The 24,611-nt window shown below is 32.1% G+C and overlaps 1 protein-coding gene across 2 annotated transcripts; it reads left to right on the top strand.

The window, feature by feature from the left end:
* The first annotated feature begins 1,542 nt into the window (after window positions 1–1,542).
* On the top strand, window positions 1,543–21,621 carry Zw (glucose-6-phosphate 1-dehydrogenase Zw). 2 transcript variants are annotated; one of them, XM_065362814.1, is made up of 10 exons: window positions 1,543–1,871; window positions 13,436–13,548; window positions 13,627–13,773; window positions 16,337–16,554; window positions 16,644–16,802; window positions 17,177–17,396; window positions 17,522–17,738; window positions 18,057–18,262; window positions 18,361–18,521; window positions 20,693–21,621. In XM_065362814.1, exons 1-10 carry the CDS (start codon window positions 1,865–1,867, stop codon window positions 20,790–20,792), a joined length of 1,548 nt encoding a protein of 515 aa, XP_065218886.1. In that variant the 5' UTR covers window positions 1,543–1,864; the 3' UTR covers window positions 20,793–21,621. The 2 variants fall into 2 exon arrangements, with proteins under 2 accessions (XP_065218886.1, XP_065218885.1); XM_065362813.1 differs by lacking the exon at window positions 1,543–1,871 and adding an exon at window positions 6,234–6,720.
* The last annotated feature ends 2,990 nt before the right edge of the window (window positions 21,622–24,611 follow it).

Genomic DNA, 24,611 nt, shown 5'->3' on the forward strand with positions numbered 1-24,611 from the left:
TTGAACGAGACGAAAGTGCAAAAAAATGAATAAAATTATCTAAAAATTATCGAAAGTTTGAAATTTTCAAGTTTCCAATAAATTCTATCAAAAAATTCGTATTTCACTCATAACTTATTTTATTTCAATCATTTTAACAATTTTTCGAAAATTCAACAAAATATAATGATTTTTACAATACTTAAAAAATTTTTATCATCATTTATTCCACTTTCGCGTGGTTTTTTCAATTTTTGAACAAAATTAATGCTTCGAAGATTCTTTAGGGTTCTTCAATAATTAATAATTTTTGACGATCTAATTCCAAAAAACCCACTGATACATTTTTTGAAATAAATTTTGCAAAAATTCTAAAACAAAATCACAATTTTTTCATGAATTTTTTCAAAATTAATTTCTTTTCTTGAAAAAAAAAAAAAATAAAACTTTCAACTTGAAACCAACATAGAAACTCTTTTTGAGCAATGAACTATTTTAGTGCTTTCATTAGAGGTCTCGTAGAATTTATGTTTCCGTAATAAAACTTTTTGCCTGATTTCATTGAAAAAAAAAAAAAAAAACATGAAAAAATGTGATTAAATGAAGCACTTACGATCATAAAATTCAAACCAAAAAATATTGAAAGAAATTGAACCACGCAAAAATGAATCCTAGAAGGCAATTTTAGAGTGCACTCACTTTCCCCACCTTCTACTCATTTTCTTCAGGGAAGTTCTAATTTGAAAGTGCTTCTAAAAATATTCTTGTAACATCTTTTGTTTTAATGATGATTGCACAATTCTAATCAATTAATAATCTACTAGAGTAGGTACTTGAATGAAAAAGAATGAAAAAAATGATGCAAATATTAACAAAATGTAATCATGATGATTTTTTAATGAGACATTCTTTCGGCGTCTTATCAAAAATCTATAATTACTTTAGGTTCCCCATCAATCAATCAATGGATCAGAAAATTACGTACTTCATTTCAAACCGGAATTATCGCTTCAAGTACTATACTTATATCTTTTCAAAGGGTTATCCGATCAATTTCTTTATTAAAAACGTTTCAAATTGATCGATTCAATCATGTACCCACAGCGTGCGATTAATTCTTTATTAATAGAGCTAAAAATCAATAAGCCAATAACCGATTCATTTCATTTAAAGTAAAAAAAAAATAGAAATTCCATCAAAAAATTATATAAAATACGATAGGATAAATCGACGTAATAAATTCATTAATTAAATTCGCATCAAATATGAAAAATGATCATTTCCACCACCAGGCTCCAAATAAAATAAAGCTTCCCACTCCTACCTCGCCAAAGATATCAATTTTCCAGCCTTTGAAACAGAATTATTATCCAATTTATTTCGTTAGGTAGGGCACTAATTTCGTCGTCATCGACTCGTCGTCTGCTTCTGCCGCGTAAACCATAAATAAAATACATCTAAGGTCATAACACTATGACGTCATAAGCCCGTATGCGTAAACCAACTGCGCACGATAAACCCAGCGAAAAAACAACAGACCTCGCGAATTCCCAACGTGTACGTTGATACACGCTCAGACCAATGCTCGTGGCTGGAAATTCTTGTCACTCATTACATATGTTACTTTACATTCGTCGAATCGTCTCTCGTTCAGTGAGCAAAATTCCGAACTAAAATAAATATAAATTTACGTACATCCGACGTTCGGTTTATAAGAATATACCTACGACGTATAATAATACTTTTCCGAATTCCGAGTGGTTTATAAAATATCCGACGTAGTAATTAATCGAAGAATGAAATAGTGAGTTTATCAATCGGTCTTATCAATAAACATTGTTTTTCAACGAGTTGATACCAGTCACCTACGAGTATTTCGTTCAAAATGACCGGTAAGTAAACTATCTTCTCTATGATATAGAAAAATGTAAACGTAAAGCAGTGTAGCCCAAGTGTATGTACTTGTACACATTACATAATTCGTAGATAAAATTATATTCATATAATTTCTATATCATTCGTAGTAGTTTAGTGCCTAGCTCATATTAGTGTATCTATTTGTGGCTAACTAGCTAATTGATTAGAGTATTATTTTGAGCTGTATATTTGAGCATCTCTGCATTCGTATGTTCGTACTTGTTATTACGAGCACCTGATTCAAAATTTGAGTTCATTTGCTACTTTTTAAAAAGAGTTATTTTCATGCTAGTGCTTCTCGAAGTTACTATATTCTCGTGATTAAAAAAATTGAGTTACGTAGAATGATATGCTAGAGAAAATTACGATTGCCTTCATTTAGTGGTTATTTATTGAAATATTCGCAATTTTAATGAGCCAATTATAATTGCCTTCGAGCGAGTTGTAAAAGATATGGTTTTCATTTTCAATTACGTATCTTAGCTGCATAAAAAAGTAGAAAAAGTTTCCATAATAAATAAACAGATGTCTACAAGATGAGAATAAAGGATAGTAGTTACATAAAACACTATAAGCTCAGTCAACATTTAAATTAAAATATAAATTTAGGTAGGTAATTGATTTAGAATTTGATAAACTCATTAAAAATTTCAAAGTGAATAAAAAAATCATTTCTTTTCTTGAAAAAAAAAATGGATAAGTAAATGAATTTAAAAAATAAAAATCACTGAAATTTTCAAAAAATTACCCAAAAAATTGCACAGTAAATTTTATTGAACTAAATAATTTTTTTCTAATTTAATTATTGTAATCAGGTAAACAATTTTTGCAAAGGGAAAGTCAATCTCAAAATTTTCCAAAAAGCATCTCCCTCTTGACGTGCTTCAGTTTGCAAAAACTCATCGAGTAAAAACGCACCTTGCTCGAATGATAGATAAATCAAAGATAAATTACGAAAATCTCAGCCCCCCCCCCCTCCCCACTATCATCCACGTAGGTATCTTGTACCGTCCATGTACGAATAAAAAAACGCGAAAAATTTCGCTTCGATAAATATCAGCTACTATACCACTAATGAATTAATTTACGTTAGGTACTGATAATTCTGTACAAAGTCCAATAAGTCCAGCTTTTTCATACATTTTTTGATAAAAGTGTGATAATGGTCGCGTCTTGGTGGTTCAAAAAATCTAATGTGTATAAATACCGCGCTATCGAAAAGCCATAAAATAATTAGTAATTACATGGTCGTGTTCAAATCAGAGGTACAGTAACCCCTTTCTCCTCTCCCCCGCCTTAATACGAGGAGCGCCCTTAAACAGCTTCAGCTTCACTCTCTCCTCCTCCTTTTCTCATTTTACAAAAAAATTAATAATTCAAGAGTTCATATTATGTACAAATATTTTGTTGAAATAACGAGTAGACTGATTTTTGAAAAATTGACAAAATAATGAAACTTTACCCTTTACCCACATTAGTTTGCTCCTGGTAGTCTAAAAAAAATGCTCTACATTTGGGAAATTTTGTAGTCTTTGATATGATTTCTCCTTAAATTTTTCACAGCAATCCATGTGTTTCCCGAAAATCGAGTTTGAAATTTTGTTTTTTTTTTAAATGGAAAAATTGAAAAACACAACAAATTTTTTACTACAGATATCAATTTGAACTGAACTTTCTTGCTTTTGTTCAACAAATCTCAAAAACGAGATTTTGTAGGAAAAAATATCACTCTTGTGATGGAAAAGTTTACACTCTACAATTTTGTTTCTCTTCATTTTTTCCATAGCACCCTAGTTTTTCTCAAAAACTTAGTTCTCGTGAAGGAAAAATAGAAAAAAAATCCATTTTTTTACCACAGTTATCTCAATTCAGCCAAATTTTTCAACTTTTGTTCAAAATATGTATACCAAAAACATAAGCCATCAAGGTATAAAAAGGAACCACTCAACAGATTACAAATTTTACGCTCAAAAATTTTGTTTCACATCATTTTTTTCATAAAGCTCTGTTTTTTTTTTTTTTTTCAAAAAATCAGTCGATTGTTTCGTCACAATTCAAGACGAAAAATTTGGAATTTGTTTTTCCAGAGATGGAAAATTTTACGTTCTACAATTTTATTGTTTCTCTTCATTTTTTCCATAGCACCCTAGTTTTTCTCAAAAACTTAGTTCTCGTGAAGAAAAAATAGAAAAAAATCCATTTTTTAATTACCAAAGTTATCTCAATTCAGCCAAATTTTTCAACTTTTGTTCAAAATATGTATACCAAAAACATAAGCCATCAAAGTATAAAAAGGAACCACTCAACAGATTACAAATTTTACGCTCAAAAATTTTGTTTCACATCATTTTTTTCATAAAGCTCTGTTTTTTTTTCAAAAAATCAGTCGATTGTTTCGTCACAATTTAAGACGAAAAATTTGGAATTTGTTTTTCCAGAGATGGAAAATTTTACGCTCTACAATTTTATTGTTTCTCTTCATTTTCTCCATAGTTTTATACTTTTTCTCAAAAATCTATTTTTCGTAATGGAAAAAATGAAAAATATTTCACATTTTATCACAGTTATTAATTTGTGCCAAAAGTTTCATCTTTGGTTCAAAATTTACCAAAAACAAAAGCCACCAAGTACGACTATAAGTATTAAAAGAAATCACTCCGCAAACTGGTAATTTTAGGCCAAATTTTTCGATTTTTTTTTTTCATAAAACTCTAAGTTTTCCTCAAAAAATTAATTGATTGTTTCGTAACAACTCGAAACGAAAATTTTGGAATTCATCAAGCTTTATTTTATTCGAGATAAGTCTTTTGGTATCATATTTCTTGTTGTGATGGTCACGTTTTCAAAAATCAGGAAAATAAAAAAATGTTGAGGAAGGTCGCTCGCACGTTTACCTGGGGGGGGGGTCCTTATCTTAGATCTTTAGATATTCATATCCAAATCACCTCACTCTCTCTTCCCCTCTCCCTCCCAAAAAATCTTCAACGAGAAATGATTCTTTGAGAATATACGTCTTGATTATTCATCTGTGACTTAAATTGAAAATCTAATCTTCCTGAAACACTTGAAGATTTTCTGAAAAATTCAAACCTGGGCTAATTTGAAGTCAATTTTAAATTCCCCTTCCAAAATATGTAAAACGAGTAAAAATGGCACCAAATTGCGAATAAAATTGTACAAACAAACATGAATTCTTGAAAAACGGTCTTCAAAATGATTTTAAGAGTTTCATTCGCTGGAGTTTTGTTCAAAATGCACTCACAAATCCATTTTTCTCCAACATAAAGTTAGGAAACCTCAAAAAATATTCTAAGATATTATCGTGTGAAAATTTCACATCAAAAAATAATTCAACGAGCTTTTCACAAATTGTGACCAAGTCCAAAATATCACGCATCTAAATTTGTGCCGGTAAGTCGACCCTGGAAAAATGCTTTCAATAGGAGTTATTTTTAAACAAAAATTCAAAAAATTTTTTTGAAAACTAATCGATGACGATAACTTTACACAACTTGAATTATTTATCACACATCCTAAGGTCAAGTTTTTCGTTCAAAATTACATATTAACGTGGTCTACTATAATTACGAGGAGAAAGAAGAGAAAGGAGAGGGAAAATTTTCCATCAAGTATACAAACCTGAAAAACTAGTCATCACCACACTTTTTTTCAAACTAATTTGTCATATTTTTCTTTTTCTTTCTTTACCTAGCTCTCAAAATAGAACGCTATTATGTGTTTTTATTTTTTCATTAGACGTTTTAACAATCTTCTTGTAGAAAATTTCATCCAAATAAAAAAATCGATACAAGATTCAAATAAACATGTGAAAAAATGTTAAAAATAGACCAAAATTTCGAAAAAAATTATATAGCCCAATCTTCAACTACTTACGTATCTGAGCACTTGTGCATAAAAACCAAGACTTTCTTCTAATATCCAAATTGAAGGCGAGGGGGAAGAAGAAATCACTTTTATCTCTTCATATTTAGAACCTACAATCAAAACTCTACTTCACTCGATCACTTTTACCTCCAGCTAATGCACTAAAAACCTATCAATCAAATCGAAAAAACTTCCATTAAAACAAATACACACGATTCGCCAGTAGCCTAATCAAATCCACCAAAGGTGCAACGAAAGCAAAGGTATAATTACGCTCGCGTTGCAAATTAAAAACTCACCCCTGCACTGCACCTCTCACACTGGTATTTATTTTTTGCATCATCTCTACACAGAAGATAACTCCCCTCTACAAGGTAATCTTTTGATGAAAAATATTACACCACTTACACACTCACCTATCGTATTTCGCTTACGTGCATTTTAACGGTAAGTAAAGTAAGCAGGTACGATGATTTTGACGAGGGTCTGAACGGTTCACGTTTTAGTAAAGCTTAGTTTTTAACTGAAACCAGACCAGGATAACAAGGTCGAACATAAACGTGTGAAGATTCGCAATAGCAAATCGTGTTCTAAGTTGGACGTTTTTCGAGTATAACTATAGATTGTTCTCGTGCATGTGTAGTTTTCCTTTTTCAATTTAATTATGCGTTTTTTCGTCAATTACAAATTTTTCGGTTAAAGGTACAATTTGAAAAATTTAGAATGTCGCTAATGTACGTATGAAATGATATCGAAACGAATTTCAGTTCGTCTGTTGTAAACGAGAAGACACACGTGTTCGCGAGACTCGCTCATCGTACTGTATTTCGTATTCTCTCGCGCATAAAAAACTGAATTAGTAATCTCACGATCAATTAAAAATTATGTCACCGAAGAAGTGTCCTCGTAATTGTAACGATGCTTATTGTTTGTTCGATAGTAAGTACTTTGCATGATATTACCTATCTATTTACTCTACCTATTCTGTCCAGTCTAAAAATAGAATTGCAAAAAAAAAAAAAATACCTAATACAATATAAAATTTGATGGCTACTGTCGAGTACCTCTACTCAAAAAGTTATATCGATTCGATGATTTAACAGCCGGTTAAATTGTTATCAATTTATACACGAAAATTTTCAAGATGTACAAATAAATCTCTATAAATTGATAATGATAACCTCAGTACATCGAAATTATTTTTCAATTTATCAACTCGGTAGAAAAGCTGATATCAGAACAGTGAATTATTACGTTAGATCAACCAAATGTTCAAGCCCTCAGAACTTAGCTGATTTTACACAAATTTAAAAAATTGGCTCGGATACAAAAAATTGACTCTTCAAAAATATACATAGCTCTAGATTTATGTACTCGGGCATTGTACACTGTACAGCATATAAGTTAAATAAACACCTGAATGACGTACAAGTACACATTATTTACTTCAAAATGCTGCAAGTAAACATCTTCATCATCTGTTTTATCTCATGAAAGATATGATTCTGTACAACAATGTTTCGTAATAATAATGGATGGGTTTAAAATTAAAAAATTCGCGGTTTCAATTGTTCTGAATTTTGAATACATTATCAGCGATGGTAGTATAGTTCATTAATATACATGCCATAGTAAAGTGCTCGGTGTAGAATTCAGCTTCAGTTAAAGCACATTCAGTAATTATACGTGCATCGAATTGGAATTTTTTTCCCACATGGAACTTTGTCGAGTCGAGCATACGTTTCAATGATTCATTATTATTATTATACTAGTGTCATACGATAAACGATATTTTAATACGGATCAAGTCACAAGTGCTTAGCTGTCCTATCTGAACATATTCTCTTTGATTTGGAATACCTACTTAAGATATACCTATTGTGACGATTTAAATTACAAAATGGTATGGTTGCATGTTTAATTATTTCGAGGGTTACCTTTATTATGATGTGTACCCTTTTCATTTGAGCGAAGAATTCAACAGGTGTTTGTTTGTGGTTTCAACTTGAAAAATAGGTACCAGGTTTAGTTGGGGGGTTTATTTAATGGGTAGTAAATGAAAACAGATATAAAGGGTAGATTTCCAATTTCATTCTCGAATAATCGCAATTGTTCTGGTAGTTGTCTAAATCAAAATTCTTAACCTTGAAGGGATGAGAAGGTACAGAGAAGTTTGATAATATCCTTTTCAAGTTAGAAGGTAGAAAGGTCTGAAATTCAAAATTTGTTCAAGTTCACAGTGATATTTATACTAAACGGTTATCAGTACCCGTGATGTACCTTTACGCGTCAAATAGAATAGTTGACATTTGACATAGTTGACATGTCAACTATGTCAACTATGTCAAATGAATTGGCCAATCAAAATTCATTTTAAAAAATCAGATTTCCTCCAGCCACTCATGATGTCAACAATTTATATTTTTATTTTCAATTTCTGATTTTGATTTCTTGTTTCATTCTCATGTTGTCATGTAGAAATTTCCAAATTTTTCGAATTTTTAATAAAACTGGCAAATTTACAATGTTTTTTTGTAATAATAATGAATTTGACGTAGTTGACACATAAAAATATGTTGACATGTCAACTATGGTTTTTTGACTTGACATAGTTGACGCCAAGTTGACGTCAACTATGTCAAATTTTTAGTTGACGGCCAACACTGATTCAGTACCTATTACAAAATTTGTATAGTATACCTAGTAAATCAGTTTACAACCTTTAACGTTTGATTGTTTGTAATGAAAACAGTGTTATTGGTGATGGATTTTTACCCAAAATTTCTCCATTTTCCCCCAGAAAATAGCTCATAAAACAAACACACTCCTGAAATACAATTTTTAAGTGGTTGGGAGATTTCATTTTTGTACCAACTCAAAATCTGTTTTAATCGAAATAGTTTTTCATCATTTTATAACGTGATATTTCAGTCTAAACCTCTCAAAAAACAAGATTTTCAAGGCTATAAATTCAACTAATCCGATTGAACGTATTTTTCAGGAATTTCTTTCAGCACTGTAGGTAGAGGTACATCTCATTGATAATTGTTCAATTATTTTTAGTGAGATGACACAGAGGTCAGGTTTTGAATTAATTTAATACATAATATGGTCTCTGTTTCATCTCTATTTTTTTTTTTTTTTTTTCAATGGAGAATGATAAAATTGAAAAATATGATAGGGAAAAGCTAGCAGATGAAAAATTGAATGAAGGGGCGTTCAATTTTCCTGTTGAAAAACACTTGTACTTTCAGTTCCTGCAATACTTTCCGTTTCATGTTGAAATTAGGAATCAAGAAATCAAAATTTCAAATACTAGGTATCCTTTTCCCGTTTTATGTACGAGTGCGAGTACAGCTGCATCGTCAGTGCACTTTAGCTTATCATTAAGGAACAAAAATATTAAGCTATGATATAAGAATTATTGTTAAAGGTACAAGTGGTTTTCTGTCTCTTATCAGCTATTTTACAGATAACTCGAAACACTGGTTTTTAAATTAATTTTCCTAGATAGTTCTTTTCTCTACACTTCTTTAAAATTGAAATAGAAAAATAGCTTTGGAATTTTCATTCATAAATATGTCGGTATTTCAATAAAAGAATGATTTCTGGAGAAAAAAATTGAAGAAATCCTTCTGTTATCAAATGAAACAAAATTTTCTATTTTTGTTCGAAAAGAATACCCCTCTCCTACCATTTTCATAAAATAACTGTATAACATTTACGTAGAAATTTTGAAAATTTTTAAAAATCATCTAAAATTTGAAATTTACACTTTTTTTAAACTCGAAAATCCCCCCCTCCCTCTCAAAAATATGGAATCCGAGAGTGTCATACATAAAATTTCAAATTGTGTAGTACAAATGTCTGTTTAATTTCGTTCTAGAGGGCTAGTATGCTTAAAAAAAAATTGGAAAAAGTATCCAAAAATTGAACAAAAAATAACCAAAAAACGTACGAGAGAAAGTGAACAAAATATTTTAACGTAAAAAAAATCGCAACTTCACAAGAAAAACAAAACTTTTCAATTCAATTTAACGCCAAAAAAAAATGAAACAAAACGTTACAATTTGAGTAAAACCCAATGTTACTGTAAAACTTGATCGAAGCTTTGGCAATTTCAGCAAAAATCAAGACTTTTTGACAATTTTTTGGTACAGACGTGATACATTTTCACAATTATTTTTGTCAACAAAGTGAGACTATTTCGCAACTTTTTGGCAATTTTTGAATAAAAAGTCAAACTTTTCGGAATTTTTATCAAAAAAAAGGAAAATTTTCAGCAAAAATACGAGCTTTAATGGCATTTTTGACAAATGGTGAGACTTTTAGCTATTTTTAGATGAATTTAAGACAATTAGAATAGCAAAATGGCAAGGCTTTTCATCAATTTTGAACAAAAAAAGGAGAACTGTAGGTAGCAATTTATGAAAAAAAATTATTTTTAGCGATTTTAGGTAAAAGCACAAAACTTTTTTAGCAATTCTGGTAAAAAAAACGAGTTTACTTTTTTGCAATTGGACCTATGTGTGAGAAAATATTTTTTTTCCGAAATTTTTGTCAAAAAACAAGGCTTTTTTACAATTTTTCAAAAAAAACAGACTTTTAAGTAGTTTCTGTCAAAAAAAGTGAAAATTTTTGACATTTTTCGCCAAAACAATACTGTTTTTGGCAGCAAGCAAGACTGGGACAGCTGATTTTTTTTTCAAACAACTTTGGTGACCAAAATTTGAAAAAAGTAACCAAAAGTCACTTTAGTAACTTGTTTACTTAAAGTTCAAGGAACCGAGGACGAGCCCTGCGTTTTGTTTTTGGAAGCTCAATCAGGAAACAGAAGAAAGAACGGCATCATTACTCCTCGTTCTGAATCTGATTTTATTAGAAATTGAGAAAAAAGTGCATTGAGGTTTTTTGTTCAATTAAAAAAATTGTGGAAATATTTCGTTTCACCGGAGTTGAATTTCCAAGCGAAGATATCGAGAGAAAAGTTCATTTTATGCATTTTTCAGGGAAGCAAAAAACTGAGATTCAACTAATGTAAAAACTCAGAAACGTAGAAAATGTGTTTCTTTCTGGAAATTGAAAGCCAAAGGGGATCATATGAGACGACTTTTAGAGTTGATACTAGAAAAAAAAATTAGCTGTACCTGCACCAGAGATATGGTCACCTAAAAATAAATGAACTTGGAAAATATGTTGAATAAGATAAGTCGGAAAATTAAAATTAAAATTTCAAAAAAAATCCTCATTTCCAAGTAGAAAATGTACGGAGCATTTTGAAGTAGCAAATTTGTTTAAAAACGAACAATTTATCAATCTTTGGCTGGATTTTTTTACCTTTCATTCTGGGAGAAAAATATAAAAGTCTAGAAGAGAAATACCAATATACATATATCGAGAAGAGCTTTAGATGGAACCTGAATTTTACAGAACGGGTTCCGTAAAGCACTAATTTGAATTTTTCAACACTTTTATTTTTACTCATTTTCAAAAAAATGATACTTTTTTCGAAATTTCGTGTTGAGTTGAAATTTTGTGCAATTTGCTGAGCAGAGAGTTTGCTTTCAAGTAGGCAAGGATTTTTTGAAGTACATATTAGAACATTCTGATTATTTTGTATTAATTTTTTGGAAGAAATCACAAGAAATCTTCGTCATGCGAGCTGAAAAAATCTAAATTTCCATTAAGTTAAAAAATTACGATGGCTACATTTTTTGAAAACGAATTATGTGCTTCAAAAACCGGTAGATTTTTTTGGGTATGCTGAACTTTGCTTTCCTTTTGAAAAAACCAATTAAAAACCCAAGTGATTTAGTTTGCAATTCGCATTACAGAAACCTTAAAAATTCTACAACCTAATTTAAACTCTCGGATTAACATTTTCTGGAAGATTTCTCATACCTTTACCTACATTGGTAATTTCCCATTCGCACTTCACCACATCAATGAAATTCCTCCAATCGTGAAATGAATACCTATTACACACTGGTATCAGGCTGTCACTGCACAGTCGATGATTAACCGGCTAAAAACTTCTCATTCCACCCACCTATCGGTTCTGTCTACACGCACCATTCTAATCACGATAATCAGAGACCCGTTGACTACAGGAATTTCATTAATAACACGACCAAACAGAGCAAGCAGCAGCAACAGCTGTGCGATTTCTCAACACCGACTTCGACAATCGACATCGTTCGACGGAAATGAATATTGAATAATACCAGTTCGTATACTTAGGTATCATGCCATCGATCATTGTAGGTATTCACATTGTAAACCACAGAAATTCTTCTCTTTTCGCATTCGCATATAGGTAAAGGTACCTGGGGCACAACGAAAAAAGAAAACGCCTTCTCAAGGTGAAATTTTCGAGGCTCGAATGTGTTTTCGTAATTGTCGCGGCGTTTTCTCAGTTCTCACGTACAATACGTGGAAAAAAGCTAACCAACGTCGGGGTCAAAATTCATAAATTTTGTTTCGTTCTTCCGAGGTCACCAAAATTACGATGACCATCGCGAATAGGTGAATGAAACGCTACACCCGAGGATATTCGTTCAACATGAATCATTCTCGATACACCCTCGATCAAAAGTATACGCGAAAATCCAATGCCTCGTTCAATATAGATCTTTCTTTTTTCTTCATAATTGCAATTAAATTCGCGAACGAGTATACGCGAGATAATTTTATCAAAGATATAACGCGAAAAACCAGCAAGGTTTAGCAAGGTGAATACATGCTTATTGTTTTTGCCCTTCAATTATCCTCAGCGTCATTTTGGTACAGTTGAAATATTATTAGGTCGTTAATCGCCTTTAGACTAAAACCTGGTTTTTTAATATATCGTAATCGCCTCCTCCTTCCCTTACTGATTATCATACGTCACACGGTAGCACTTTCTATTCTTTTTGACATTTGAAGAAAAACAACAATTTGACGTCTGAATGAGTACGATTCGCCCCGAAGGGACGTTTTTTCTCTTATAATACCCATACGTACAACCTTGTTAAAAGTATATCTTGGAATATAACAGGGTAATTACGGTCATTCAGTCATTGAACACCACAATCGTGCTCGCAATTAAACCCGCCATAATAACGATCGTTTCGTAATTTTATATACACTCTTTTATCATCATAGACCTGCCAAAAAAAATCACTCTCGGAAATTCGCATTTCATGGCTTTCAAGCTGCAATGGATGGCCAATGTTCATTGTCCCCCTATGTGCATTACATTCGTTCATATAGGAACTCTTGGTGTTGTTGGACTACGGAAAGATAAAATACGAGTATCTAAATTAATCATACACGCTGATTAATCCGTTAAAATATATCTCAATACCGCGCGAAATTTTTAATAATTTTACCCAAGGTTATTCGACCCTGACATTGTTCGAGAAATTTAACATCACTTTTGTACCAATTCATAGCATTTAATCACCTTCTCCTTCCCCTCCTTCCTCTACAGACGTTATTTTTTTATCTCGCGTTTACGAGAGTTTTTTTTATGTGTACAAAATAGACCATTTAAACCCACTACCACGCCATGCCACATGAATATATAGATAAATAGGTCATGTATGTAGTATGTACTATTATGATAGGTGTAGGTTCGTTTATTAATCATAATATCAAATATGTGTGTTTTCAGAGTGCTCCCCGGAAGCCATAGAATTGATAAGGAAGTCAATTCACTCGCCGCAGCCAGACCATCCTCATTTAGATGAAATTAATCCGCATATATTCGTCATTTTAGGAGCTTCGGTATGCAATAAACTGATAAATGCACCTAGACCGAAAAAATAGCTATTTTTTATTTACAGTCGAGTGATTTTTTTTCAGGGTGATTTAGCCAAGAAAAAAATATACCCTACGTTATGGTGGTTGTTCAAAGATAACTTGTTACCAGTCAATACGCATTTTTACGGATACGCCAGGAGTAAATTAAGCATTCCTCAAATCAGAAAGCAATGCGATCCTTACATGAATGTGAGTATAATTTGAATAATTTCGATACCAAACCTGTATTGAATTTTAAGTAAAATCAAAACTTTTAAAACCATTTGATTGCTTAAGTATTGGAAAAAAATGAAACTGATATTATTTAGGTATTTTTTGGATAAAATAATATTTCATAAAAATCCCAAGAAATTAAAACATTTAACTACAAAAAACTTCAAAAAAATAATTCCAGATTTTTATACATTTTCAAAGAGTTGATTTTGACACAAGGGCTAGTCAGTGGCGTAGCCAGGATTTTTCCAAGGAGGGGGGGGGGGAGGGCGGATTTTTAGATATGAAAACTCAACATTTGAAGTACCTAATTATCTGAAAATCCTTCTTAATTTTGGAGCAAAGCGAGAGCGGAAACTTTTTGAAAAAATTGTTTCAAAGAACGAAAAAAACACAAACGCTCCCCCTTTGCTTTGACACTGGGGCCAGTTTTAATCATTTTTGGAAATATGCAATTCAAGTTTCACCACCCACCTCCCCTCTATTCAGACCTTCCTGTGATCATATGTATTTGCTTGAAGCTTTTCTTCAAACGCAAATCTTTTACGGACAAATTGAGTCACTTTTTTTGAAATATTTGTACAGCAATTGATCTGTTTACAATTGAATCGAATCATTCACAACCGATTGGCGATTGAACAAATTGATCGATTCCTAGGTGAATCACTCGCGAACGAATTGAATAATTTTTGGTGAATTATTCGCGAACGAATCGATTCATTTACTTGATTTTTGGTGAATCATTCGCGAACGAATTGATTAATATAAATTGGTGAATCATTTGCGAACGAATTGAACATTTTTAGTGAATCATTCACGAACGAATTCAATAATTTTTGGTGGATCATTCGCAAACGAATCGATTTATTTACTTGATTTTTGGTGAATCATTCGCAAACGAATTGAATTTTTTAGAGAATCATTCGCGAACGAATTGAATCATTTTTGGTGAATCATTCGCGAACGAATTAAATTTTTTAGAGAATCATTCGCGAACGAATTGAATCATTTTTGGTGAATCATTCGCAAACGAATTGAATCTTTTAGAGAATCATTCGCGAACGAATTGAATCATTTTTGGTGAATCATTCTCGAACAAATCGAATCATTTTTGGTGAATCATTCGCGAATGAATCGATTTATTTACTTGATTTTTTTTTGGTAAATCATTCACGAACGACTTGAATAATTTTTGGTGAATCATTCGCAAACGAATTGAATGTTTTAGAGAGTCATTCGCGAACGAATTGAATCATTTTTGGTGAATCATTCGCGAACGAATCAATTTATTTAGTTAATTTTTTTGGTGAATCATTCACGATCACGAACGACTTGAATAATTTTTGGTGAATCATTCGCAAACGAATTGAATTTTTTAGAGAATCATTCGCGAACGAATTGAATCATTTTTGGTGAATCATTCGCGAACGAATTGAATCATTTTTGGTGAATCATTCGCGAACGAATCGATTTATAAATTGAAAAATCATCAATTTGTTCGCGAATGGTTCTTTCAAAAAATTGATCAATGCGTTCAAGAATGATTCCCCTAAATGAATACTCTTACGAATAATTCACTGTGAATTGAACCAATGTACAAACATACACAGTACGTACACAATTCGTTTGAAAACAGATCCAAGATCCACTCGTTAATAAACGATTCGTTAGGAATGATGGAGACTTTGTGAGATTTCAAGTCTCATCGAACCCGAGAATTTAATAAGGAAGAAAACGAAATTTGAGTCAAATGCTCACTTGAATTGGGAACATGAACTTCACTTCTCCCTGCAACAAACTTTCAAACTCCGTTTTCCATTCGAAATGGCTAAACGAAAAATCAGTTTGAAAATGAAAAAAAAAAATCATCAATTTGCAGAAACAATTTCACTCCCTCCTCCTCTCATCTTCAGAATTATTGCAAATCTCTTAGCATTGTGTATTGAGACACGTGGTTTCGATTTACGAAAAAAAATCAATTTTTAGAATTAATAACCGAAAAAATACTCGCATCGCTTGTTTAATTTGGTAACTGATCAAAATGTTATCTTAAAATTGATAACTTGAATCGAATTATTTTGATTTTCTTTGCTCATTAGCCGCATTTCATATTGTTTGTTTATTCACATAGGTATTTGAATTTGCAGTTCACAAGGAAACGTAAGAAATCGCGATAAAATATTTTTGTCAGGTGTCGAAACAAGCACGAACAATTACCAATATTTTTTCATCAAAAATGTTGAAATTTAGGGATTTTTTAATTTTTTGTGAGAAAAACTGGCCCTTTGTTAATATTTTTACAAGAAAAAAATAATAATTAAAATTTGATAATTCGACCGAAAAAAGCATGAATAGGTAACCTTACTTAAGAATGGTACAAATTGTAGGTGTAGTCTGTTTAAAAAATCTCGACTAAAAATACCAAAAAAAAATAATCTTCGACTTCATCAATAAATGTAGAAATTTCATTCTTTTCTCAATACAAAAATATCATCCCATTAAAAAAACACACACATCTCAACCACTATTTTATCCGCAGGTAAAACCCGAAGAAATGGACGACTACACCGAATTTTGGAACCTGAACAAATACGTAGCCGGCTCATACGAAAACCCCAGAGACTTCGAAGCGCTAAACGACGAATTATGCAAACAAGAGATCAAAGGAAGAGGAAACCGAATATTCTATCTCGCATTACCACCTTCAGTATTCGAACCAGTTACCAAAAACATAAGCACTAATCTAACTGCTAAAAAGTAAGTCTTCTCATCCTTTAGAAAAGGCTCACACAACATGCAGTAAATTTGCATCACTTCTAACTTATTTTCCTTCCTTTTTCGTTTAGCGGATGGACTCGAGTAATTATCGAAAAACCATTCGGCAAAGACGCCGAAAGTTCGGCCTTGTTATCCAAACACTTGGAGAGCCTGTTCACCGAAGAGCAAATTTACAGAATCGATCACTACTTAGGCAAAGAAATGGTTCAGAATTTAATGGTATTAAGGTACTGCACACGTTCGCAAGGAGTATTATAAAAAAACCAGTTTCTTATTTAATATTTTTTAATGATTAATTAAGTCTCAATGACGTCGAGGTTCTCGTATGATTGTACACGAGCGAGTGTGCGAGTATTTCGCCAACGTGAACCTTTTCGCTACCTTAGGTACTAAAAAAGAGTTCGCAGAAAAACGTGGAACGAGATCACTTTCGTTCCCTTCACCTCGCTGTTTCAGACTACACTGACCCATCTCTACCTCATTATTTATGTCTTTCAGTCTGTAGGCTATTCTTAAATACTGTCAATTTTGTTTTGTTCCTCGTTTATTATCAATGGTGAGTTTATTTTCAGTTCCTTTGATAAATGGGATATTTCGACAGATTCGGAAATCGTTTCTTCAGTCCGTCTTGGAGTCGAGAATGCATCGCTAGCGTACAAATAACATTTAAGGAATCTTTCGGCACCCAAGGACGTGGAGGGTATTTCGACGAGTTCGGTATCATTCGAGATGTAATGCAGAACCACTTGCTACAGATTTTGAGCTTGGTAGCCATGGAGAAACCAGCCAGCACGCATCCGGATGATATTAGAAATGAAAAGGTGAGCCCAATATATTGTCCAATAAGACGTATCAAAAGCTCATCTTTTTCACAACTCGACGCACAATTTTTTTCTCTCTTAATAACTTCAAACCTCATCTATAAAAAATACCAATACCATTCCAGGTAAAAGTACTCAAATGTATTCCACCCATCCAACTGGAAGATGTCGTATTAGGCCAATACGTCGGCAACCCGCAAGGCGACGGTGACGCGAAATTAGGCTATTTAGACGACGAATCAGTTCCCAAAGGCTCGAAAACCGCAACCTACGCATTGGCCGTCCTCAATATAAACAACGAACGATGGGACGGAGTTCCATTTATATTGAAATGTGGCAAAGGTACGCTTTTCAAACTCCTTTCGTATTCATTATAATATCAGTCAGATAATACAATATAAAAGGTGAAAAATTCCATCATCGATTTGCTATAGCTTCATTTACCTACTCGTATTACGTAACACCGAAACGAAAATCCAATACCTCGGTTGCTATAGTTTTGTAAATCTTCGATTTGTTTAAACTACCAGTCACTAAAATTACCATACTGTAAAAATGTCCGAACGATTATCCAAAATAGATAATTTGCATATTTAAGTTGTTTACATTTTGTCGGCCGGCGTAGTTCTCTCATTAAATCTGTATATTTTTTCCACGCAGCCTTAAACGAACGTAAAGCCGAAGTTAGGATACAGTATAACGATGTACCCGGAGACATATTCGAAGGTAAAACTAAACGAAATGAGCTCGTCATCAGGGTCCAGCCAGGAGAAGCGGTGTACTTAAAAATGATGAACAAAACGCCCGGTATGAGCTTCGAAATGGAGGAAAGCGAGTTAGATTTAACTTACGGTAGCAGGTATAAGGTACGTAAATTTATTTTTTTCTGCCAATAAAAATAGTCATTTTGATAGGTAGAAAAAAAAGGTAAATTAATTATGAGGATTTTTTTGTGTTTTCGCAGAATGTCAAATTACCCGACGCTTACGAAAGATTAATTTTGGATGTATTCTGCGGATCGCAGATGCATTTCGTTAGATCTGACGAATTATCCGAAGCTTGGAGGATTTTTACTCCTTTTTTGAAAGAAATCGAAGATAAACAAATCCCTCCGCTGCTTTACACGTAAGTTCAACAATGGTTCGATAGAAAAACATGGCAGCAATCTGCGGTACTGTTGAACGAAAAAACGAGCTAAAAATTTACTTCACCAAAAAGCACGAGGATTTTGAAGAAAAATTAGACTGAAATCCGCGAGAAAGGTTTTCCAAAAGCTGGTATTTTTTATGAGCTAAAAAAGGTGAAGATGGCGAGGGGGAGAGGAGGGTGTAGAAAAAAAATCTATTCACCAAGAAAAGCGAATTTTTGAGCAGCTTTGGGCATTTTTGAATTTTAATAGAAGACTTGGAGGGCAACTGTTTCTTCCAATCCATTCAGTTTGGCTAAAAGTGTTTTTTGGGAGGGGGGGGGGTGGTTGAATTAACCTGAAATCAACCAATACGTCATATTCAAAGAGTAAACCACGTGTGAGGTTCCAAAAAATAAATCATTCAATAAAGTATGTAGTGCTTTCCATTTTTTGTTCAAAACATTTCAAAAAAGAGGGAGCATTCCAAAAAAAAACTATTCGTAGGTAATTTATGTACTTGCGAGAAATTTCATTCTTCCCAACTTTGTTCCCATTCATTTCTTTCGTAGGGCCCACAGTTCTTTCTAAAATGAATTTTTTTGTGAATCGTCTCGAGAAACCAATTTTGGAGAAAAAAATAACGAGTTTGACGAAAAAAACACACAACACAAGAAGAGAGCGAAAATTTTTCCACTGATTGCAGGTGATGAAAGACTGCATCATTTTGAGAACTCCAGAACGAAACAAAAATCAACTTTGGGCTTCTCTAATACATCAAAAGACCCCTTGAACCCAAAAAAATTTTTTTTGAAACTTGTGAAAAATTTTTAATTTTTTTAAACTTCGAATTCTCGAGTTGAACATTGACCTAAAATTTCAAAATTTTACCTACGTTCTGTTGAGGTTATTTGACCACAATGTTTTGCTAACCCACAACAAAAAAAATGAGAAACGATCCACTATAAAAGTCAAAAGATCCCTTAGACTAAAAAAATTGGAAACGTGTGAAAATTTTTTAATTTTTTTAAACTTTGAACTCTCAAGTTCAACATTGACCTAAAATTTCAAAATTTTACCCACGTTCTGTTGAGGTTATTCCACTACAACTTTTTGCTAGGCACCATCGAATTTCAAAAAAAAAAAAAAAAAAAAAAATGAAAAACGATTCACTATAAAAGTGACTTAAGTGAGCAATAAGTGCCGATGAGGTTTTCCAAAAAAAGGAAGCATCGTGTGTAAAAAAAAATGCATAGAACAATAGAGCAAAAAATTTCCATTTATTTCACTCTGATTCATTTTTGCCTTCGACGTAGATTTCGTAACATGAAAATGAGAATCAAGAAGTTTCATTTGGATTTCTCAAAAAATGTGCTTTTTACATCTCCACAGCCTCCAGTGATTATTTCTTTGATATCGGATTTGATTTCCTCAAAAAGTACAACCCCACTTCCCCCTCAAAATTTTTTTAAAAAATCGAAAATCAGCTCAAAACACGTATTTACACAAAAAATTTCTCATATGTATTTTCAAAACTGTTTTTTTTTTTTTTTTGCAAAACCACCAATTTCACAGCGATCACAGCTTCCTGTAATTATTTCTCTGATATCGGATTTGATTTCCTCAAAAAATTCAACCCCCCCTTCCCACTCTCAAAAAAATTTTAAAAAAATCAAAAATCAGCACAAAAAACGTATACAAAAAGTGTCTCCTCATTTTATTCAAAACTGTATTTTTTTTGTTGCAAAACCACCAATTTCACAGTCACCCCCTCCCCCTCACTTCATAAATATGAGCGAATCTGATTTATATTGAGCTCAGTAGCGTACTCCCAGGTGGAAGGACGAAGGCTAAGTACAATTTCCCCCTTTCAAATAAAAATATTCAAGAGAGGAGAAATTATGAAACAGTTTGATTTTTTAAAAAATGTTGAGTCTCTGAAAAATATATTTCTGTAGGGCCTCAAATCAGAACTTCAGAACCAAATTTCACGCCCATCTCTTGTTTCTCACGTCTTTATAGACCAATATGCTCCGATAATTGGGGAAATTGATAAGGAAACACGAAGATAGGGGATGTCAATAAAATAAAACTCACAATAAATTAATTCTCGGCTCTCGAGCAAACACTACCCATTTTCACAAAACTAATTTCCATCTTCTTTCCACAGCTACGGCTCCAGAGGACCACTCGAAGCGACCGAATTGCTCAGAAAATACAACTTTAAATATTACGGCTCGTACAAATGGACGCCCCCGACCACTAAATGAAAAGTTACCTTGACACGAACAGTGTGAACACATCGTCCGGAATCGATTACCTTTTATAAATCAAATACGTATACTTATAGGTCATGTATACGCTTGACTTCAATATAGAGGTACTCTCTCCGTCTCTCGTACATAATACTCTCGTATGTAACATCCCCACAAGCGCACTGTATACTTACTGTACATATAAATTATCGAATTTGAATCTTATACTTATACGTAATTTTTTTTTTTTTTTTTTTTACAAATTTTGCATTTTTGTCTCTCTTCATTTTTTCTATTATAAAAACTTGAAATTTGTTTGTGATGTGATCGATCTTAATACATATGTGTAACTAAAAACTCGTCTCGTCGTATAAAATACGTAATTTATAAAACAGCAATAATTACACGAAACGCTTACCCGAGGACCAATCGTACGTAATTGTAAATCTGAAACATAAACAAACGTTTTTATATTAGTTTTCTAAAAATAAGCATCGAATTGCGTGACTGACTAAATATGCAGTTGTCCTTTTTAATGTGTTACTATTTAAACGATATTTATACCTATAGCTGTGTAAATTGTTAAATTGTTTACCACTTGTTTTTGAAAATTATTTATCATTTGGAATTTTTTTTCTCTCTCTCTATTTCTCTTACGTTGTACATTCCATTTTCTCTGTATTTAACGTACATGCATAATTTTAAATTGAATTTTTAATTATCTATCTAATTTCGATAACGACTTTTTACCAATTTTAATGATGCAATATGTACTGGTAATGTTGTTAAACATATAAGTTATGTGTATAAATATTTTATAGAAATATAGATCAAGCGATTTGAATTTTTCATTTTTTTGATTAGTGATTTTTCAAAAACTAATGATAATATTTTAAAAATTAAATGAAAAATACTTAACAAAATTTTTATTACTCCTCTTGACTTGAAAATTTAAAAAAAAAAAAAAAAATATGAATAACAGGTAAGTATACTATGTTTTATAAATAATTTTAGCAGAATATCAAGAATAAGTAAAGGGAAATTCAATTCCTTTTGCTCTGTGAGGCTGTTCTGAATCTGTTTTTTTTTAGAATTTCAAAGCTAGGAGTCCGAATTGAAATTAAAAATGAAAAATATCGATAATTTGAAGAAAAATGAAATGAAATTTCTTGATTACCTAATATTTCGAAAATCGAGTTTAAATCATTATTTTATAATACTTTTTTTTCAACCAGGTTGTTACCTACTTCATCAAATTCCCTTCCTTCATTTACATTGATTGCCTGAAAAAAAATTACAGTAGAACAAAAAAATCAAAATTTCTGCTTGTGAACCTCGATTTTCCAATTAAACATAATTATAATTATTTTATTTTGAAGACTCAAAATGAACATAATTCATTCAATAATTATACATTTTTTTTAAAAATTGTAATTGGTATTGTGAAAGATTTTTCTGGAGAAATTCATTTTTCATTTTTCGAAGATATATTTTTCTAACTTTGAAATGAAAAAAAAGGAAATTAGTGAATTTATTCTTTCTGTTCATCAACCTAGCATGATCTTGCAACATTATGATTCAAAACAATTTAAAAAAAAAAAAAAGATTTTTCAACATCTCTATAAACAGAAATTTATACACGGCGAATTGCTTCAGGTTTACAATTTTTTTCACAATGCAAATTGAAGTAGGTACAAAGGAAGTAATAAGATTATTTTTTTTCGTTAATACGAGTATTTTACTTTTATCGAGTATTCAGGTTCACCAACTGAAAAAATGCCTTCAAACGCACGTTTAGGCAACTCATATTATTCTGAAGTAGAATATAAAGCTGCTCAACTTCCTAGATAGAGATACGAGTACTTGAATCTTGAATACACGATTATGATTTTTCTTCAATTCAAAAATCCAAAAGGATTTTTTTCAAAATAAACACGCGATTTTCAAATTTAAAAGAAAATCAAGAGGGAAAAATGACCACAAAAAATGAAACAGCAGAATACAAAGTTCAATTCGTTTACATTTTGTCTTCATGAGACGTAACAATACCTGGCATCATCTTTTACCCAAGGTCTCGTTCATACATTCGATTTTGATAGGCTTGTACAACGCATTTCTACACAGCCTATAACTTTCCACTCCCTTCCTTGCAAATCCAAGCAACCATCATTTCACTTTCACTCTCCTGATACTAAAACATCTAAAAATTACGTAAATTTTTGGAAAATTTTGGGCAAAACAAGGACAAAAGTAATGATTTACGCACTATTTTCTGTCTACGCATTTTCATAATCATATTTAGAAGCCAGACAGATTTTCAAACCCTTACGAAGGTTTGAAAAGTTCAGTTTAAAAATATTTTGATGTACGATGGAATATTTCGGATAATTTTTCAAGGTCATCGAAACTTCTATGCACCCTGAACCGTAATCAATTAATTTTTCTACGAATTTTCCGACTGAATATAAAATTTGTAATTTTTAAAGAATTAATTCAAAACAAAACAAAATGTCTTTTTAATGACTGACACATTTTTATCTCAACTCATTAATTTTATAATCTACGTTTAAATCACAATCCATTATCAAACACACTCGATCATTCATCCAATTAAATGAGCCAAAACGAATCACCTAAATTGAATTAATTTCGAAAAAGTACACATTATAAAAATCCTTTCACTGAATTTTTTCAAAGACGCCACCCTTCACCATTGAAATTTGTCCTTGGAACGTATAGCAATCGATATACGTATTAACCTACCCAACAAATTCTCGGCGAATTTACTTTCTCGTGGAATTTCGACGCTTTTAAATCGATCGATGACGTAAGCAGTTCGCTTCCTGTAGGCTTTTTGAAAACCTATCGGAAAACTATACTCGCCTGATATCAGGCTCCTGGCGAGACATTCCGTTCGTGGCTTTGCACCGAAAGGGATGAAAATTCGAGGGAAATTCGCAATGTAGAAACCTCCCAACGGATCATAGTTTTTTAATAATTTAGCGGGTAAATTTGTAACCTGCGCATACCTTGGAAAAAGTGGGAATTTTCATCGACAATTTCATTGGGTTTTTGAAAGTAGTATAAACAACATAAACGGTAATTAGAATTACCTACATATTATATCGTAAACAAAATACTTTTTCAAAGGACAAATACAACGATATAATATCCAAGTACGTGTACTTATACCCCAAAGGATCTAAAATAACTTGGTAACATTAAAATAATTTACTAATTGTCGACAATTACTAGCAATAAAAATACACTATCGATTTCAACAACCAACGTACTGCGCTTGTCTCATCGAACTATAAGGCAAACCCTACTCTAGAAAAAACCCCACACGATCCGACTTACAAACAGTAAGTTGTGCACTCGTCGCTCGGCTCGGCGTGGAAATTGAAAATAATCTAGCACCGCAAGGGGTATCCAAATTAACCTATCAATGCGAGAAAATCGCATCGAGAAACTTTTATCGTAGGTATATAGCATGGCAACGAGTCAATGATATAACCGCATCGCAACTATACGAGTAGTCGAGTACACTCGATATTGTTTCCTGTTCGCAGTTCTAATTATCGCAGATTGTAACTACTTTCTTACGTAAACGATCGAGTATCAAGAAAATTAACCGTGACGCCGAGTAATTATATAGGTGCTCATCCGCACAAAGTATACCCACACCTTGATGGCTATTTACAAAATATTCGTAATATCAGGCCTTATTTCCATATTAGGTACTCTCGTTTTCAAACCTAATCATCGCCGAAAATGTCACGGTTTCGCGAATCTCCGACGTATTTCCGATTTCAATTTTCCCCAAGCATCCCT

This window comes from Planococcus citri, chromosome 4 (genome assembly GCF_950023065.1).
Source record: "Planococcus citri chromosome 4, ihPlaCitr1.1, whole genome shotgun sequence".
In the NCBI taxonomy this organism is placed as follows: Eukaryota; Metazoa; Arthropoda; class Insecta; order Hemiptera; family Pseudococcidae; genus Planococcus; species Planococcus citri.

Bases quoted from the DNA above. Each gene is read 5' to 3' on its own strand.
- Zw (XM_065362813.1), top strand. From the start codon at position 6,666: ATGTCACCGAAGAAGTGTCCTCGTAATTGTAACGATGCTTATTGTTTG. The intron at 17,397-17,521 runs GTGAGCCCAATA...ATACCATTCCAG, and splicing joins ATGATATTAGAAATGAAAAG to GTAAAAGTACTCAAATGTAT. The intron at 18,263-18,360 runs GTACGTAAATTT...GTGTTTTCGCAG, and splicing joins CTTACGGTAGCAGGTATAAG to AATGTCAAATTACCCGACGC.